Here is a 19,794-nt window from a genome sequence, read left to right as displayed (position 1 = left end):
GGTGAGAGGTTTGAATCCCAAAGAATCTCTTGGCAAGACACTATTTAAATCAAAATTTGTAAAAGTATGAAAATTTGTCCCCCAAACCAGGATATAAACCCAATGATAACAATAAATGTACTATCATCATTTTTTCAAACCGATGAGTAAAAAGATAAAAGCATCCGCTAAATACTTTGTAATGTAATAAGAGCCTGACATGCTAAGATGCTCCAGAAACTCATGACAAAGGTGGGATTAACTCAAATGTTCAAACCTTTTTGTAACAAATGAGCAAACATGTCAAAAAAAATCTTTGCAAACCTTAAATTTCTTATTTGTGAATTTGTGCAACACGTGCCGCTAACTTTTTACTTGTTTAATGGTATTCCAAATAAAAAATTCTATGCATATTTACTTCACAATTTCCTTTTCTCCAACTGGTTACTGGTTTACACATTTTGAAAAAGAATTAAGAGAACTGGGAGAGAGAATGTGGTTTAATGATCTTTATCACACAAATCAACATAACTCATACAAGCTGGGAAAGCATTAAGGAAGCTATCTCAAATGTTGTTTTTATTGTCTAATCAACAGTTTTGCTTTAATGAAAAAAAGTTGTATCATTATTTGTACGGCTCCTTCAAAAACACAGTTAAAGGACCACTTTGATCATCTTTTTACCTATTCTAAAAGTGTTCCCAGTGGTCTTTTAATTAAGATTATGCAGTTTTTAGCCAAAATCAACTTCCCGTCATCCACCCCTAACCTAAAATTACCAGTGTAACAAAAATGTGGAGCAATTTTGGAGCTAGTGCAGTTTTGATCCAGATGTCAGCTGAGATGAGAAAAACAAAAACGTTCATGGATCTAACTGTCTGCAAGTGGATCAATCACAATGATGCGGAGCAGGGAGCTTGTGGCTTACCCAACGGCCTTTTACGAAACAAGTACGATCTTTCTCCAATGGCCTTTTTTTCATCTTCTCCTGATTAACTATTTGAATAAAGAAATAGTTAGAGATGCAACTGAATGTCCTCCACCATGAGAACAATGCCACAAGAACGTGTTAAAAATAGGGCTGGGTTGATAAAATCGATTTGTCGATCTGAGTTGATCCAAGCTTAATAAATGAATAATCGATCCATATAAGTAGAGATCGATCTTTTCTGTTTTTCTTTTTCTGGTGATGCTAACGTATAATGGAATCTCCCGACGGCTAATGCTAACGTTTGTTCGACCTAAGCATACATTGCATGACTTAATGAACAGCTTTATATACTCACAGGGAGGAATTTTCCAAACTCTTTCAAGAAAACATTGTTTTAAAAGTAAACAGTTGTGGTCTAAAGCACCATTTTTGTTAAAATCTTCTGGCATAAAGTGTTACGCTATAGCATGAGCTCCACCTAGTGGCCAAACTGAAATGTTCTCGAGGAGAGCATCTCTTTTGTAATATGAGGCAGTTTAGAGCCTTTACATGGTTAATGATCTGCACATTCTTGTGCAGTGGGAGCGCTCACCTGAACTGCCCAGACGATTCTAAATTGAATTGGACCAGACCGCTCACTGGAAACCAGACTTCATTATGATTTGCGTCGACCCAAGGTGACCCAATCCCCCTATACTCTGAATTGAAAAAACCAACATGACCGAGTCCATTGCTGTTTTGACGACCCATTCCAGCCAGGTGCCCCTGAACTCTGTCTAGATCCAAGAGTCTGAGCTGCTGAAGCTGAAAAATTCCATCTGACCACCAACGTTCTCCCTCATTCACTTCACAGCTCATCAAAAGCTCACAAAATAGCTGTGCAATCAAGAGGCACCAAGCTTGATAAAACATTTACACACTGACCCAGTGACCTCTGACCTACTTCTCTGAATTTGTGCATCATCTCCTGCACATGCACATACGTACAAGAGCACACGTATGTGTGCGACTGCACCCTGCTACAGTTGAACCGACCCAATCCCCACCCCCAGACAAGCACATGACAAAATAAACAGAGTCAGGACAAAAGGGAAGCCATGGTGAGGCTTTTGTTGTCAAAACAGGGCCTGGATATATGGCAGACTGCCATCATAAGACTCATCCATCCATTAAGTCACTCATTCACGCATCCAACTTCACCAGCTGCAAGCACATCTTTCAGGGCTCCAAGAATCAGCTGCTCCGTCCATCAATCTCCTAACATGAAAGTTTTACATCAAGTTGTTTTATTTTGACATCTGAGATCCACGTGGTCCAAAGACTAGCGAGAGCTTCCTGTGCTGTCAGCAGTTTGAACTGGAATTCAAAAGAGGGTTTGAGAAAGTCAGCAAAGTTTTGACAGCTCATCTTGTCTTTATGTAGTCAATAAGTGAAGCTGAAGGGTAATTTCATCTCTTTTTTTCCCCTTACTCAGCTAACCTTTTATTAAGAGATTATCATAAATGACTGATGGAATCATTTTAACCTCAAAATGAGACTATATCCTATTTTTTATTCTCTTTCATCAGAGGATCTAGATTCCCATCCAGCAAAGGTGTAATTACATTCATATCTGCCAACCACCACCTTCCAGTAACATAACTATGAAGCTTTCTGAAGCTACTTCATTGACTAACATCTCTGAAGCTGCAGCAAGCTCTCCGCCTTCTTTCCCACCAGTTAACAGATGTCGGTGAGAGTAATGACAGGAAATTAATTCAATCTGCACGGATGTTCATTGTGTTCTTTTCGAGAGTTTGAAATGGATAGAACTTCTTTTGTCAGCAAGTTTTGCAAAACCGTGATGCCTGATGTCATGTCAGGCTGTTTAAACTGCACCGGCTCAGTGGGTCTGTTCAGAAATGTGCACAGATGTCATGGGAGTAAACAAGCAGCCCAAAGAACCAACAGGCCGAGCGTAAACTATGAGCTGATCAAAAGATGCTGGAGCACATTGATTTCAATAGTTCTTCAGTTAAAGCAGGTAACATGTTGGGTGCATTTTAATAATTACTTTTAAGCAAAGCTCTAATCATCTTTAATGTCTATTTGACAATTTAAACTTTCTCCGTTTGATGAGTTTTCAATGATGAATAGGTGGAAAGATCAAAATTGCTCATTATATGACCTCAAGAGAACTTGGGATCAATGTTCTGCTGCAGAAAACAAACATCAACGAGTTCACCTTTAAATATCTAAGAAACAAAAGAGATGAATGTTTAGGAATAGGGTCATTAGTTTGTTTTATTTTTGAATATTTCTGGAATGAACAGCAATAAACAACTTTTGAATTGCTTCAAGTCAAATCTCATGATTAGGTTCAGTTTTGCACTGTCAACCTTTGCAAAGTAACTCATAAACAATAACCAAGCAAACTCTTTATCTGTTTTTTTTCTTCTATTTTTTTATTTCCCCACTTGTTCTGTCCAACATCTGAGCAAACAGATTAGAGCTGAAAGCCTTTTGTGTTGGACAGGTTTTACTATCACAAAAAGAGGTTATAGAACTTTAGAAGCCAGAGTGTAGATTTGTATTAACCCCCGTTTGTTGTATTTTTTTTTTATTTATTTATGTGTTACATTTAGTGTGTGTGGGGAGGGAGAGGGAAAGAATGTGTATGTGTGTGTGTGTGGGGGGGGGGGGAGTAAAAGGAAGAAAGGTGAAAAAGTGGGGGATACAAGTACTGATTTGAATAAGTTATTATTTTAAGCTGTAACAATTATACCAGATCTGCTGGAAAGACAAATATTACATCAAAGGTGAAGCAAACTCTTTAAACAAATAGATTAAATACTTGAATTTTCCATCCATGCATTCATCTTCTGAATCTGCTGCATCCCTTTCAGGGTCATGGGAGTGCTGGAGTCAATCCAGCGACTGTTGGGTGAAGGCGGCGTACACCCTGAACAGGTCACCATGTCTGATGCACAGTAACACACTCACACAAGACCTGGGGCAATTTAGAATCACCAATGAACCTATGAAGCATGTTTTGGACTGTGGGAGGAAGCTGGACTCCCTGGAGAAAACCCATGCATGAAAGAGGAGGACATGCAAAGAATCCAGCTGGGATTTGAACCAGGAACTTCCTGCTGTGAGGTGAGGTGGCTGACCACTACACCATCATGCAGCCCTTTAGGTCTGAGATTTTAATATGTAGATGTTTTTTGCATTTCAATTTCAATAATCTTCAAAGATCCTCTCACACTTCTGGACCACAACTTGGTCAGACAGCTCTTCTGGTGGTGATTTTAGGTCGTCATCTCACTTTATGTCCTTCTTGCCAACTGTTTCAAGTAAAATTAAAATCAAAAAGTGATTTTTTTTTTGAAAATGGTAAGAAACAAAGTTAAAGTTCTTAAGAGAATCATCACAGTCATATCCATTTAAAATAATTACAGGAAGATCAGCCGTCTTTAAAGCATACATAAAGGATGGAGGGGTGGGTGGGTGGTCCAAGACTTTCTGGCACTGCATACATCTCCACTTAGGTGCTGCTCTATACGATTCATAATTAAAAGACAAGTGGGCTGCATAGTCTTGCAGGCGCCCACCTCAAAGACTAGAGATAGTCAAGCTTTAATATCAATAGAAAAGACCTTTGGTTATGTTTTTACTTTAACATGTTTAAGACTTGGCAAGATTAAAGGGATGAACTCTTTTCTAAACACAACTTCCTCCCATAACTCCATTTTTAACTCTAGGAAGCCATTGACTCTTACACAGACGGTTAAAAATCTGTATTTTACAAAAATAAAATCTAAACAACACATATAAATATGTGAGTATGTTTTATTTTTCCTTTTTCTCACCTCATTTTATAGCGTTGTCCCCTTAGAAATGCGATTAGTTGTGAGGTCTGCTTCAAGGTTTCCTACTGTGATCTTACAAGACAAATGAGTAAGTGCTTACATGTTAAAGACTGGGGTTGAGCAGTGAGAAGCCTCAAGCTCTAAAACACATCTGCACTGCAGCTCAACAGAGACCACATGAGCACAGCTTTCGGTGAAGGGAGAGAAAAAAAATCCCATGCAGGACCAAACCTCCAAGTATCCACCACACTCAATGGAATCATAGACCAAGTAATTACAGTTTGCTTATGTCAATTATGTGTCTGTAAATGGGATATGAATTGGGTAAAGGAGAGATGTTGACTTTGGAACCTAGGAAAGAATAAAGAAAGGAGCCAAGCGTCAATGACAGGGCAGAACAAGGAGCTTTTCTTTCTTTAGCTTCCAAAGACTACTTCCACACCGCTACCACAAAGAAGCATTCCTACAGAAATAACAGGCCTGCTGAAATTTAGAAGGACCTTCATCATTACTCTAATAGAGATGTCTTTATTTATAATTTAGATCATTAAACAAGTTTTAATGTTTAACAAAAATAACCTAATTAAAGACCTAATTGCAGCTTTTAAATGGTGCTTTGACTTACTATATGAAAAGGCCTGCCTAAGCTGCTTGATTCCATATGAAACAGAAATTCCTTCTTAAACCTAATAACTGGTTGTGTCACTCTATGGTGCAACCACTGCAATCAAGTGTTTGTGATAATTGACAATAAGTTCTATCACATGCAAAAAGGTTTTTCCATTCCACTTCAGATTGTTTAAAATCCGCCACATTGGAGGATTTTCTAGCATGAACAGCAATTAAGGATCATAAAGAACGATTAGTCAGACTTCAATAAGACCAAAACCCTTCTTTGTTTATAATCCATTCATGCAGAGACATGATGGCGTTTAAAATTTTATTTTTTTGTAGAACCCAAGATTTTATGAACGGATGAAGCCCCACCCTATCCCACTATCACTGCTGGATGTGATGGTTGCTGTGATATTTTTTAATTGCAGAGATCATTTAATTCCAGTTTTAGCAGTGTAATACTGGTTTATAACACCCTAATGACTCTGAGTGACTGAATGTCATCAGTGCTGTGGTCTTGTGTCATGTAGAGTCACCCGTTGACTCTGAGCAGGTCTACAGAGCACAATACCAAAAAAAAAGGCTGTTGAGTCTTTTGTCATTTGGAGTTGTTAATTTTGGTCCCATTCTTTCACCCAGCATGTTTCAAGACGACCTCACCAGCACTAGTCCATACAGATGGAAACAAACCTGCCATCTAACGAGGTCACAAGTGAGTTCTGGCATTTTTACTGTCCTCTGCTGCCATGTAAATGACAAGAAATTGTTGTTTAGATTGACTTCAAATTGTTTGCCAACAGCTTAGCATGATTAGTCATCTGGAATTTGATGCATTTTTACTCGGTTTGCCCATTTCTAAGAAAGCAGTAGTTTTGTGCCATTAATCTCTTTGGTAATCACAATTCACCTTCCTCAGACAAAAAGTGATCTAACACATAGAAGTCACACAATAAGAAAAAATGAAGGACAAAACCAAAGATGAAAGGTAATATGACCAACAACCATGTTGACACAGATCTAAGCAACAGAAAAATTGTTAATATCTCTGCAACAGACTATTAAGGCCCGTACACACCGGGACGAATATTCGCCAGGCGTTATTCGCCAGCGTTTTTCGCCTCGTTTTTTGTGTTCACACCCAGGCGATTTTCGCTGACGATGAGCCGAGCGAACATGCAATTTCATTTCCTGACATTAGATGGCGCTTAATGTAAAACAGAAATACTCCTGTACACAAGGTGGCGCTACGCGACCTTACGCTTCTTAAAGTCGCTTTTCACTCAGAAGAAGAGAGCAAGTATTTACGCGCTTGTCAGAATCAAACAAAGAAAACATGAATATTTCAAGCACCAGTTGCTCCAACTGGTGCTTGGTTCGGGGATATTTTAGAATGTCCGTCATTATTTCTTCGCGGCAGTGTAGACGCTACTTGGCGTCTATCTTCTTCGCTGGTATATGTGCTCAGAAAGGCAGGTTTGTGTTTGAGCGCCCCCAAGTTGTGTTTTACTGTAACTTCAGAAGCTCCAGACACGTGTGCAAAAGCGCCATTCTCATTGGTCGTATAGTTTTCGACGCTGCGCATCAAACCAAAAAAACGAAGCCGAGGCGTTTTTTTAAAAATTGATGCTTTGACGCGTGGCGTTTTTTCACATCGGTGTGCACACTCACATTGGTGCCCTTTGTTTAATCACGAGGCGTTAAACGTCGGCGAAAATCGCCGGCGAAATTCGTCCCGGTGTGAACAGGCCTTCAGAGGCAGGGTTGAATTATGAACATATGTTTTGGAAAACGTGTTTCTAAAGTAGGATCCGTATTGGTAAGGGTTTCCAAAATTTGTATAAAATATCTCAAGCAAGCAACATATGAGAAATAAAACTTAATTGTAAAGGTTGTCCATCTATCAAACAAAATTTTAATTCATCGTTGACAATAATAGAGGTGTCTGTTCACACTAAATTTGGTCAGGAGTCATTTATACAAAACCATTTTAGTGCCATTCTGATGAAAATTCACCTTAACCAGGTTTTCTTATAATTTTGCTTTTTTAACTCACCACTGTTCCATTGAAGTTTGAAACGATACTTAAATGTCAGGTCTGGTAAAGCCCAGTCCTCAAGTTTTCCAGCCATCGCTGACTGGATCAGGTAATTCAAGATTTGATTGACTGAACAAACCTGGTCTTTGCAGGAAGTAGGGTTGAGACAACTGGAAGACAAGCCAAGCAATAGATGTTCTGGATCAAACGATGGGAAGCCCTGAAACACAAGTTACCGTGTCCAATGCGAAACCAGCATATGCGTTTGGCTGTGCATCAGTAGTTTAAACAGCCACTTGCCAATCAAATCTTCAACTCCCAACCTTGACAGTCTTGAACAAGATATCTAACATCACACCAACTGTAAATAATCTGCCAGATGGTTTAGGTAGAAGTATTTGTATAATGCAGTGATATCTCTCATGTAAAAAGTTGGGTCCACTCATGTTGGCACCTACTGAAACCCTGATAACACGGCCCAGAAACACTTGAAACATCAACCAAGTTGCTTTTTAAAACTAACCATTTAACAACAGCACCCGTCAATAGAGTGCCCTAGCAACAATATTTGATATATGGACTCTATTTGTAGAAGGTACAACATCCACTTGAACATTTCAACACCAACCATTAATCTTGTGTGAGAAAGACTTTGCCAAGGGAAAGGGACATAGAAGCACACATACAAAAACACTGACAGGTTTTTCTCTGCCTTTTATACACATCCCACCGCACACCCTCACTGAGAGCCTGACCCCAGACTCCTGCTGGCATCTAACATAGGGCACTGCATCAATGTCAGGATTCAGACCACCAGGGAAAAACTCAGGATCCCTCTAGGCACTGCTGCTGAATTATGGCCAACCATACTGTTGTGGGGAGATACTCTGATTTGTTGGACTTCTTTAGAAATGGACAGGTACAAATGACCCAAGAGCCTTCAAGAAATCAGTCATTCAGGAGTCCTTTTAGTCCTGCAAACGTGTGAGGGATTAAAGCACAGCGCTAAACACCTACAAATCACACAGTCTTAATTCCTAGCTACAAAGAGTACTATTTATTTCCTTAAATATTATATACTGCCCAGTTATCTTTATAAGCTACAACCAAAGGAAATATCTTCAAGATGAATTTGAAAACAGACAGCCTCTGGGGGCATAACTTCTCCTTATGTTGCTTATATAAACACACTCGTATTTGAATTTTATGATGAATTGAACATTCCATTTATTTGGAAGATAAGTGGATACCAGGAATAAATATTCTAAAATATAACAAATTGAAGTTTGACATGAAATATCTTCGGATGCAAAAGACAAAAGACGATTGCTGCATTGGCACGCTGGTTCTACAACCTCAAAGGGCATTACACTTAAACATCATTAATGCTTGGGAAAAGGGCAGGCCCCTTCTTTTCACCACAGGAAGCCCCCACAGAGCCCTCCACTTACAGGATTCACTGCTAGTTGCTACAACATGCGGCACCATGTCAACGACGGCTATCAGACAGCCGGTTTGATCTGAGCTGCTTGAAATGATGAGGCCTCTAACGACAGTTTCACCACCTCAGTGTGCAAAAACAGCTCTGACAGGGGGGATGGGGTTTGGGGTGCTGATAATGGTGACCCAACAAACCCAAACAGTGAGTCTGAAACAGGTTTTTGCAGGTTTCTTTGGTGTAATTAAAGCTACCAAAGCATGTAGACAAGACAATTCCATATCCTTTATCCGGTAACAGTAGTTTTCTGATAATGGATTAATTAAGCTAACACATCCATCTTTGTTCAAAATGTTCTGTGGCTTTACATTTGCACTCATGTAGCCTAAACAAAACGCTAGAGAGAGTCATATTCCGACTATAACCAAGGCCACAAAGCGTACTATAACCAAACGCCACAATGTGTTAAAACATTTGTAAAATGTGTCCATTTTCCTTGGGTGAGTTGCAGTGCGTCCATCGGTCATTTTTAACAAGTTTGCACAAGTTTGTCTTAAAAATGTAGATTTCTACAACCTTCTTCAATTAGCTTTTCACAGGTAAGAAAGTCTGAATATAAGGAAACTTCCTGATGGCTGGAAATAATGATTACTGGTGGGACTAAATATGAAAAATTAAATTCTCACAGAATGAAAAGCCTACATAAAAGTTTGTCCTAAATTTAGCTTGACCTTGATGCAATATTCACACAATACCATACAGAAAAAAAGTCTGTAGTTTAGAGGAAATGTGAATCACAGATACATCCACAACCTTGTCGGTTATATTGTTTTTCTCCCTGTGGTAATGGGAGTAAATGTGATGAGTTAAAAAATTAATTTGATTGTTCGACAAGAAAAACAAAATTGTTTGGTGCAGCTCTTTAATAACTCAACTCTCAAGTGAAAAACTAATGTTTGTACCAAGCATGTGTCACGCATTCAAGAACCCAGTAAATTGAGGCTGTTGAACATGTTTTTAGAACATGCCGTTTAAACGCATGTACCTACCAGGCTTTTTCTTTCACAGTTCTAGTCCGATATACGAAAGACTTTGTGTCGTTGAATTCCAGTCGGGCACAAACCGCAATTATTATTTTTTTTCCATGATCCAAACAGTTGGCACTTCTGTGAATTAGAAAGTACGCAACCCTTACGTCACTACCAGATCAGAGTTTACATTTACATAGACTTTTCATTGGAATTCATTTAAAATTCAATAGATGATGGTTGGTTCTCTGCTTTGAGGTTCTTCATTGTGGATCTAAGAGGAAAATGTCGGCCAGCTTTTTGACTGTCTGGAAAGCTTAATAATTCCTGTTGTGTATGCAACAGGGAAACAACATAAACACAACTTTTCATAAATAAGCATTATAATGAGAAGAATCATTTTGTTATTTATATACACGATTGTACAGGACCGAGTGGTATATGCTGACTTTAGGTATTTAGGTTGGGTGGGAGTTCAGAATGAGCTTGATTTGCTAAGATCTCCAGTCAAGCTCACAGAGAAAGATCCTATCCTGGAAGGGGGTTGGGAGGACAAGGGGGAACTGTAAATCACTCCGGTTCTGCATTCACTTCCCTAGTGAGCAGTTCTGAACTAGTACTACACAGTGAGAACCTGCTAAGTTGACCCCCTCCAACCCCCCATGCACCCGAGCAGGGAGGACCGAGGTCAAGCACCATAACGACCTTAGATGAAAAAACAAAGAAAAACACTTGCTTCTCTACTATACTACGCTCTTTAAGAAAATTCCACCTGAAAGGACAACAACCAGAAACGTCTCCCAGAAATGTAAGCATAAAGGCCCGTACACACCGGGACGAATATTCGCCAGGCGTTATTCGCCAGCGTTTTTCGCCACGTTTTTTGTGTTCACACCCAGGCGATTTTCGCTGACGATGAGTGGAGTGAACATGCAATTTCATTCCCTGACATTAGATGGCGCTTAATGTAAAACAGAAATACTCCTGTACACAAGGTGGCGCTGCGCAACTTTACGCTTCTTAAAGTCGCTTTTCACTCAGAAGAAGAGAGCAAGTATTTACGCGCTTGTCAGAATCAAACAAAGAAAACATGAATATTTCAAGCACAAGTAGCTCCAACTGGTGCTTGGTTCGGGGATATTTTAGAATGTCCGTCATTATTGCTTCGCGGCTGTGTAGACGCTACTTGGCGTCTATCTTCTTCGCTGGTATGTGTGCTCAGCAAGGCAGTTTTGTGTTTGAGCGCCCCCAAGTTGTGTTTTACTGTAACTTCAGAAGCTCCAGACACGTGAGCAAAAGCGCCGTTCTCATTGGTCGAGTAGATTTCGACGCGACGCGTCGAAAAAAAAAACGAACCCGAGGCGTTGTTTTTTTTTGACGCTTTAACGCCTGGCGTTTTTTCGCGTCGGTGTGCACACTCTCGTTGGTGCCCTTTGTTTAGTCACGAGGCGTTAAACGTCGGCGAAAATCGCCGGCGAAATTCGTCCCGGTGTGAACAGGCCTTAAGGCTCAATGAGAACAGAATACAAGTAAAAAACACCATGAAGAGACTTTTAAAGACAGATACCTACCCGAACTCTTCTCTGCATATAAATATCTGATCCTAGTGTCACCTGAAAATATCACTAGCTAAACCAGGTCACACTTTGACCAATCAGGCACTCAGATATGGTAGTAATGTATAAATTTGGTTTATCTGGGGAACTCAGACACATGATGGTCATTGCAAGGATGTTATCAGTGAGCTGAACCATTTCCGGTTTTTGCCCAAAATCGCAAAATTTATACTGCTTTAACTTTTCAAACTTAAGTCTCATCCAACTGTAGGTGGCACTAGTAAACAGTGGAAAGTCATTCGTCTTCTGAACTCGTTTTTGTCCCTTTCGGGGTCAGCCAGAGCCCATCCTCGCCACGCATGGGCAAATGCAGGGTACAACCTGGACGGGTAACCAGTTTGGGCATTAACACAACCATACACACCTTCATTAACCTATGAAGCATGTTTTCGGATGGTGGGAGGAGGCCACAATCCCCTGAAAAAACCCACACATGCACAGGGAGAACATGCAAAGTCAACACAGAAAGATCTGATTATGTTTCAGCAAGGACTTGCTGTGAGGCAAGAGCGCCAAGTACTGCGCCACCATGAAGCCTTAGTAGAAATTGTACATTTTTTTAAAACTGCAAACAACCTTCTGATCATACAGTTAAAAAATGGTTGTTAAAATTAAAAGTTCTGCCAATATTTCACTTTTTTTCATGTTTTTTTACACCCATCCTATTACTTTGAAGCCAATTTGTCAAAAAAAAATAATAATAATGTGGTTGTTTTTCTTTTATATTCTTTTAGGTTTTACTTCTTGTAAAAACAATAGTCTGGAGTCTGTGCTTAGACATTCTATCTGTGGCCCCAGGGTGGCACTTGAGACTGACATGGAAAGAAAAAAAAACTTGCGAGGGCTCAGTCGGGGTAAAAAATAGATCAAAACATTCATGCAAGTCTATTCAAATACAATCACCACCCAATCACATTATGTCCCTTTTAAGAAGAGGGTCAGTGATGTTTTATTGTGAGTCGGAGCGAGCCTAATGAAAGGGACAATGCAAAGATTAGCAGTGGCAGTCAGGCGGCTCAAACTTCACCCTGGCTTTTAATTGCTGCGAACAAGAAGAGATCGCGACAGGGCAAGCAGAGGACAAAAGAGGAGGAGGTACGAGGAGGTCTAGTGGCTGGATGATGGATGGAGGAATGGCTTTTTGAGGAGGTCTACTCTGTCCATCTGGTCCAAGCTGGTGTGGAACGTGTTGAGAAATATGTCAGTTTTCTGGTCTAGACACTTCAGCAGCCACAAATAAAAGTGGAGAGTCCTATAATTACAGCCTCTCTGGTCTTTGGCAATAAATACATGTTTGTGGAGTGAGAACAGTTGGTGTAAATCAATAAGGCCAAGCTCTGTCAAGTCTGAGCGAGTAATTAGATCATCCAAAAATTATAGTTTCAGAGGTTTAGAAAGAAAAATCCATTCATGAGATCTTAAGAGCTTTTGGCCAAAGTGTGCCTCACAGTGGGGATTCCCAAATTTACCCCAATATGAACCAGACATGGCTCCAAGATTTAGAAGAAATGTTTTGACCTAAACATCATAACCAACATTTCAGCCTCTTCAAGCCCACACGACCCAACAGTAAACCAGAATTTTAGCTTAAGCTTGCTTTATTAGACAGACTAAACCTAAAACCTGGATTTAGTCCGTTCAGTTTCAACACCAGACCATTGACTGTACCGGAGAACTGGACCGTGTGAGCATGGCGTCGCCCATGGAAACCACTTCTAGCTCCAACAAATCTAAGTCAATTCACTTGCCATTTTTTTCGCAATACTGGAGCAAGAGATCATCAGTGAGCAGTGATCGGTCGGTGTCGATCTGAGTCATCGTTTTCATGGCAACCACTCATCAATCAGGAGTGAGCTTGTTGGAAGGCCACAACCCTACCACTTGAAAGCGGGCTACATGAAATCTGTCAAACGTTCTGAATGCTGAACGTGGCAGGCGCCATCCACTTTTATTGAGGCCTCTAATTGGTCAGTTCAGAACTTGCACAACAGAAAAATATGGAAAAAACAGAGGATTTGATAGAACACATTAAAAAGGTATCCAATCAAGAATGGTTCTTCTGACCGATAGTATGACTTATAGTATGACTATAGCTGCTTATTTCTCTATAGAAGTCTATGGGATTTTGGCTTCTTAGAGCCAGCTGGTACTTTCCTGTTCGGAACGCCGGGGGGGGGGGTCACTCAGTCCAGTAATTATGTACAGTCAATGCACCAGCCTTACTGGTTTTTGCAGGGGTACTGCAGAAAATATGAAAGCAATAGTGGAGATTGTGAAAGCACCCTTACCAGCCCAGAGCACGTGGATATCGCTGCAGAGGATTCTGACAAGTTGCGGATAAATCCCTGATACAGGCAGTTGCGAAATCCCGCATCTCCAGTTACCGTGGAGATGCCGCCTGAGCCAAGAGTCTGTACGGTGAACCCGGGACCGACCACGGAGGACGGACGCAGGTCCAGGTGCAAGTCCTGCCCAAAGGCAGAGAAACTGTAGTGCAAAGAAGAAGAGAGAGACCTCCTGCTGCGGTGGCTTCTCCTGCCTACGTCGTGTGTCAGATATGCACCGTCAGAGTCCACCTCCACTGGGGTCACAATGATGTAGTCTGTGGAGGTAAACATCAAGACTTTACACTCAAAAGCACCCACAGCAATGAAAACACACATTTTCAGCACTTGAGCACTCATTCCCCATTGGTTTTGAAGCAGTCCTAGCTGACCCACTCAAAGACTTTCCCCCTGCCATGCAACTCATTTTTCCTCCCATTCTGTCTGCAGACATGGAACGCTGCCAGCTGGAAGAAAGCATCCACACATGTCAAAAGAGGAGCACTCACCATGATTTAATCCGTGGCTGCTGCTGAAAGAGGAGCTGGCCAAAACAGAGTGTGTGCAGTAGATGTGCAGAGTCTGCAAAAAAAAAAAAGGAAAGAAAGGGAGAGGAGGGGGAGAGAAACATAATTGAACAGGTAGCAACAGGTTGCATGGAGTGGGAAAAACTGTGGTGATAAAATGGAGCTCCTGTGTGTTGAAACTTGAGTTCACCACAGTAAAGAGACGATTAATAAAGCTGAAGAAACAACTGTTTGTTTGTCACTGAGCCAAACTACAGGTGCAGCAGCTGACAATGAAAGTCTGTGTACTTTAGTGCAACATGCCTTGATGATATTCCAGGACAAGAGGGTGGAGAGCAGCCTGACTGAGGTGCAGCCGACCAGCGGGACAGGTAAAGTCCAAATGAGGAGAAAAAGGTAATCCATGGTGATGCAAGCTTGCGCCTACCTCCTCAAAGGGCGCAAAAGTAGCAATAACCTGCGACAGCGCATAATGCAGTTGGCTGGCATGGTGTGTTGGTTCGGATCCGTTGGGCTGGAGCGGCCACTCATGAGCGCGTGTGAGGAGCAGCGGCGGGGAGAGGAGCCGGGGATCACCGGGAGGAGCGCCGACTGAACACCCCGCCGTGGCTGGTCGCGGCTCTGCGTCAGCGCGTGCAGGATGGAGCACGAAGCCCACAGCCAATCAGCGCGCAGCATCATTTGGCGCACACGAGAGAAAAGGAGAGATTCTCCTTCTGCCGGAGGCATTACGCTCGCTGCGTTACCGTGATGAAGTTAGTTTTAGGTAGGATATTCGACAGACATTCAGCGTGGATCCCCGGTGTTTTAGGGACCGTCGACAAATTCACAAGTACATGGTATGGGGAAGATTGTAGATCAAACCAAAATCCAAATGCTTTGCAAAAAGAAATACAATACAATGAAACATTTCCTCGAGTTGTGTTCAAATGATCTTATTTTGCAATGTTTTTATAAGAAAAATGCTTTAAGTTATTATTCTGGTATTTCGTCCACTAGCTCCCAGACCACGTGACCATAGGATTCCAAATCTATGCTGAATTATGGCACCGACATAACAATAGATTCACCAATTTATTTTATAATCATATATGCTGAATATTTTATCTGAATTTTTACATTAAAATTTCAGAAGTTCCCATACAAATTCTGGCAATGTCTTTCAATAGCTCCCGAATCACGTGACCCAACGATATGAAATGTGTGCTGAAAAGTCACTGGCATCCCAACATCAGACATGCCATTTTGTTTTGCCATCAAACATGATACAAATTTTATATGAAGTTTTATATTAAAATTATAGAGGTTTGCATATGAATTCTGGCATTTCTTTTCAATAACTTCCAAACTATGTGACTCAATGAGTCCAACTGTGTCCCGAATTGTGGCATTGACATTAACATCAGACACACCACTTTATTCTGCAATTATACATGATACAAATTTTATATGAATTTTATATTAAAATTCCAGCAGCTCGCATATGAATTCTGGATTTTTTTTTAATAGCTCCCAAACCACATGACCCAAACAGAAGTTGATTAAAAACAACATGAGGAAAATGTTTTACCTAAAAAATTTCTTTTGCAAATCATTTTGGGTTTGATCTGAATTTTCGCCACATCATGTACTTGTTAATTTGTTGACGGTCCCTAAGAGACACCACTGGGAATCCGCGCTGAATGTCTGTAGAATAATCAATCTGAAACTAACTTCACCGCGGTTGCTGCGTTCAAATCCAGCTCGGACATTTTTACTTCAAGCAATAAATGTTTTTGCAAGGTTTTTTTTTCATTCTTATGTTTTCATCTTAGAGAAAGAAATTAAATATAAAATATTAAAAATCAAATTTAGCAATAATCAGGCAGAATGTGAAACCTCTTTTTATTTAATTTATGAATTTTTCCCTCTGTTATTGAATTAGTGTTTTTATAGTATTTGCATTGATACTTGCAGCTAAAATGGCCATGTAATAACCCTCCCAAACACTAGATGGCAGCGCAGATTCCTTTGCTTTTTGAAATAAATCTTTATTGTCAATAGTCTTTCAAAATGTGAACATGTTTATGATAACTGTTTCCCTAGAAGAAGAAAAAAACATGTTGAAGACTATTTTATAACCATATTTTATCATTTCAGGTTAGTCATTTTTGATTTTTCAGAACAGACTAATCATGTTTTAAAGTCAGTTTCCTTAAAATTATTCTGTAAGGGGACCTTTTCTAACCACTTTCTCTTGTGAACATACTATTTTGCCAAAATTATGATTAGATCAAGTTTCGCTGTAATGGAAGATTGAATCAATAAATATAAATATTATGTTAATTTAATGTAACATTTTTATTCCATTGCTCTGCAGTAAACCAGGCCTTCTGACAGTTGAAGCTTTAAAAGCTTTAATGTTCAGGAACAAAAAGCAAACAAAAAAAACAAGCGGGGAGCTTGTGGCTCGCCGATTGTAGCACCTATGTCACTGTTTGGTTTTTTGTCCGCTTCTAATTCACAACGGTTTGATTAACCCTTGTTCTATCCTATGGGGTCAAGATGACTATTGACGTGTTCTCCCTACCATGACAAAGGTGGATAAAGGTGGAGAGGATTTCATGTAATCCATGGACACCAGTGAAGATCACAAATCATTAAAGAAAAAAGGTTCAGCGCACTGTCTAGTGGGTCTAGATGACCCAACTCCCAATGTTAAAGTGCCTAGGATAGCACAAGGGTTAAAGTAAGACTCGGAAAGGCAATTTTGAGCTTAATTTTCTTCCCATGATCAGTCCACTATCATGAGAAAAATGCAACAAGAAGATGTTAGAAACCCCAAAACACAATTTTCATTGGAGTTTTTCCCCATTCTTTATTTCAAACAAATGACTGTGCTTACCGTTTCTTCCTACTGATGTCAAACCAGCTTTAGTAAGAAAGTGATGCTGTTTCCCCCGGTCCCAAACATTCAGTGTCTGAGTCAATCAAATCAGTTGTGATGCCTCAGTTAGGAAATGTTGGCAGGATGAAGATTTTTCTCTCCTACTACGGTGGGTTACAGGTGTTTAAAGATGAACACAAGAGGAAAGCGACCAGCAAAAGCACCAAAAAAAGATTTACTTTTGGTCACCTGAAGTTTATCACTTGACTGCTGGAAAAATTCTGCACTTTAAAGCATGTTTGCTCTGAAACCTGCACAGTATGATAGATCACAGCACAGTTAGCCATGGTAAAAATGAAAAGTCAGAAAACTGCTAAGCATTGATATTGTGGTTGTCCACCTCTTTCAGATCCAACCAGTTTCCAGATGCACATCAGTAAAAAGCGGGAGAATTTAGAAAGATGAGTTTTAAAGTGCAGCTGAACTTGTTTCTGCCCTTGAATGCTCTTTCTCTGCTGCTTCAGACTTTATCTGCTTCTCCCGTACAGATGCCTGGTGGCTACAGATGTTTTTACGACCACAACCTGAAAAGTATTATCCATTGGCACACCACAGCTCAATGCGCTGTGCCACTGTGCTGACAGACAGTGTGCTTATTTATGGGACTCTAAACCAACTGTCTAAAGCCTTTAACAGTCTCTTCCTTTCTTACGAAGGCTCTGCCCCGGTTGGGTTTTAGAGTTACCAGTGCCTGTCAAGCCAGTCCTGATGTTTGTTACCCAACAGCAATGCAACATATCCAATTGCAGCTGGAAATATAAGCATTTGGGTTTTCTGGCCAGGGATAGAAATAGATTTGAAGATTTAGAGACCACACTGAGACGAGATCCATCCCTCGAGTCCTCTGTTCTGGGAGCACGGTGTGAGTGAAAGCAGAGGAAAGAAACCCAATGACAAGCTGAAGACACGTCAGAAAGAACAGACGGCATACATGCACATTCTCATGCTATATAGATATACACACATTCAGTTAAGAGTTAGAATGAACTTTTTATCATGCATAATCATGCATATTTTAATCACATCTCTGCAGGACTGATATTGTAACTCAGATTAGGCAGAAACATATGAATCTCGCCATCATGGCACTGGTTTTATCCTTGATTCTGGTTCAGGGTAAAAGATTAAAAAAAAAAAAAAAAGAAAAGAATGGCTCCAAGGGCCCTGTTATCACCCATGTGGTCTTCATCATCTATATCTGGTTTATGTCCCTTCACTCTTTCTTATCTTCCTTCCTCTGAATCACTTTACAGTCATACATGTCCAACATGTGCTTCTCTCTACAGTGTGACTCCATCATAATGTGTAGCCGGTTGTCCACCAGCAGCCTTTCAGTCTGAAACTGAATGTCTCAAAGGATGTTTGTTAACTTCCTTTGTGTTCGCTGTCTTGGCTTTTAGATCACCACCTCATACTCTTCCTGTACACGTTCCTGGTTAATTCATTACATGTATGACTTACGTTCCGTTCCGTCATACCCTCCTGTACCTTGTTTGGTTTAGTGGGCCTGCCTCCCATTTTTTAGGGCACAGGATCTTTTTCATATTGCAGCAGTTGCTTTGGGTGGAAATTCTGTCAAGTCATTGTTTCTATGGTAACCACTCTAGCCAATCAGGAATGAGCTTGCTGAAACTGGGCTAAAGGAAATCTGAAACGTTTTAAACCTGGGGGCCAACAGGCACCACCTACTTTTGAGGCATCTAATTGGCCATTTTCTAACTTGAATAACTTGCACTACAGGAAAATATCATAAAAAAATTGATTATTATTAATAATAACAATTGATACTTTATTTATTCCACAATGGGGACATTTTTGACCCATCCCCTGGGGGAGCAGTGAGCTGCAGCTGAACTGCGCTCAGGAGGCAGTAGTGTTGAGGGTCTTTCCCAAGGACCCCCATTGGGTGATGTCAATTGCTTGCCTTTGAAATGGTAACTGCCCCCAGGACCATTATTTTAAATCGAACCCTGGATTCCTGCGTGGCAGCCTTCTACCTTACCAACTGAGCTACCCAGCTGCCTTTAAGAGCCATTTGGTCCAGTTTCTTTCTGATCATAACACAGAAAGAGCCACATAGTTCCACTTAATTTGAAAGAACACATTTTTTGTGGCCATCAAGCCATCCATTTTTAAAATCTAGCTTTTAAATATTTACAATAATTAATTTATAAATGTGTCAATTCTTTCTTTATACAACAACTTAACGTCCTTACGTCGGACAGCAGCACATACAAGTTCTTTTGTTATCATTTTTCCTAAAACCAAAGAGCCACAATGGAGGGACAAGAGCTGCATGTGGTTAGGAGCCTCAGGGTCCAGACCTCTAGTCTTTTTCTAATGTACAGTCAATTGTCAAGGAAACAACCTACTGTAGACCACAGAGCGCTCCAAAAAATTTGTTTTGTTGCAGGTTATAACAAGTTAGCTAATTTCCACTTGTACTCTCTGTACTCCAATTAAAGTCGTTGAAATTTGACAGTGTCATGTGTGACAAAGTTTTTAAAAAACAGACGAGACAAAC

General features: G+C 40.4%; 1 protein-coding gene across 1 annotated transcript in view; it reads right to left on the bottom strand.

The window, feature by feature from the left end:
* Positions 1 to 15,172, bottom strand: part of adamts18 (ADAM metallopeptidase with thrombospondin type 1 motif, 18) — a 59,239-nt gene extending 44,067 nt beyond the window's left edge. Inside the window, exons 1-3 of the mRNA XM_011494105.2 lie at positions 14,648 to 15,172; positions 14,327 to 14,399; positions 13,782 to 14,095 (exon numbers count right to left, since the gene is read on the bottom strand). Of these exons, the coding sequence (XP_011492407.1) occupies positions 13,782 to 14,095; positions 14,327 to 14,399; positions 14,648 to 14,749 (489 nt within the window). The 5' untranslated portion in view covers positions 14,750 to 15,172. The remainder of the gene's footprint in view (positions 1 to 13,781; positions 14,096 to 14,326; positions 14,400 to 14,647) is intronic.
* Between the last annotated feature and the right edge of the window lie 4,622 nt (positions 15,173 to 19,794).

Source organism: Oryzias latipes, chromosome 3, assembly GCF_053564925.1.
Source record: "Oryzias latipes strain Hd-rR chromosome 3, Olatipes_Hd-rR_3.1".
Classification (NCBI taxonomy): domain Eukaryota; kingdom Metazoa; phylum Chordata; class Actinopteri; order Beloniformes; family Adrianichthyidae; genus Oryzias; species Oryzias latipes.
This window is presented reverse-complemented; position numbering and strand designations above follow the sequence as displayed.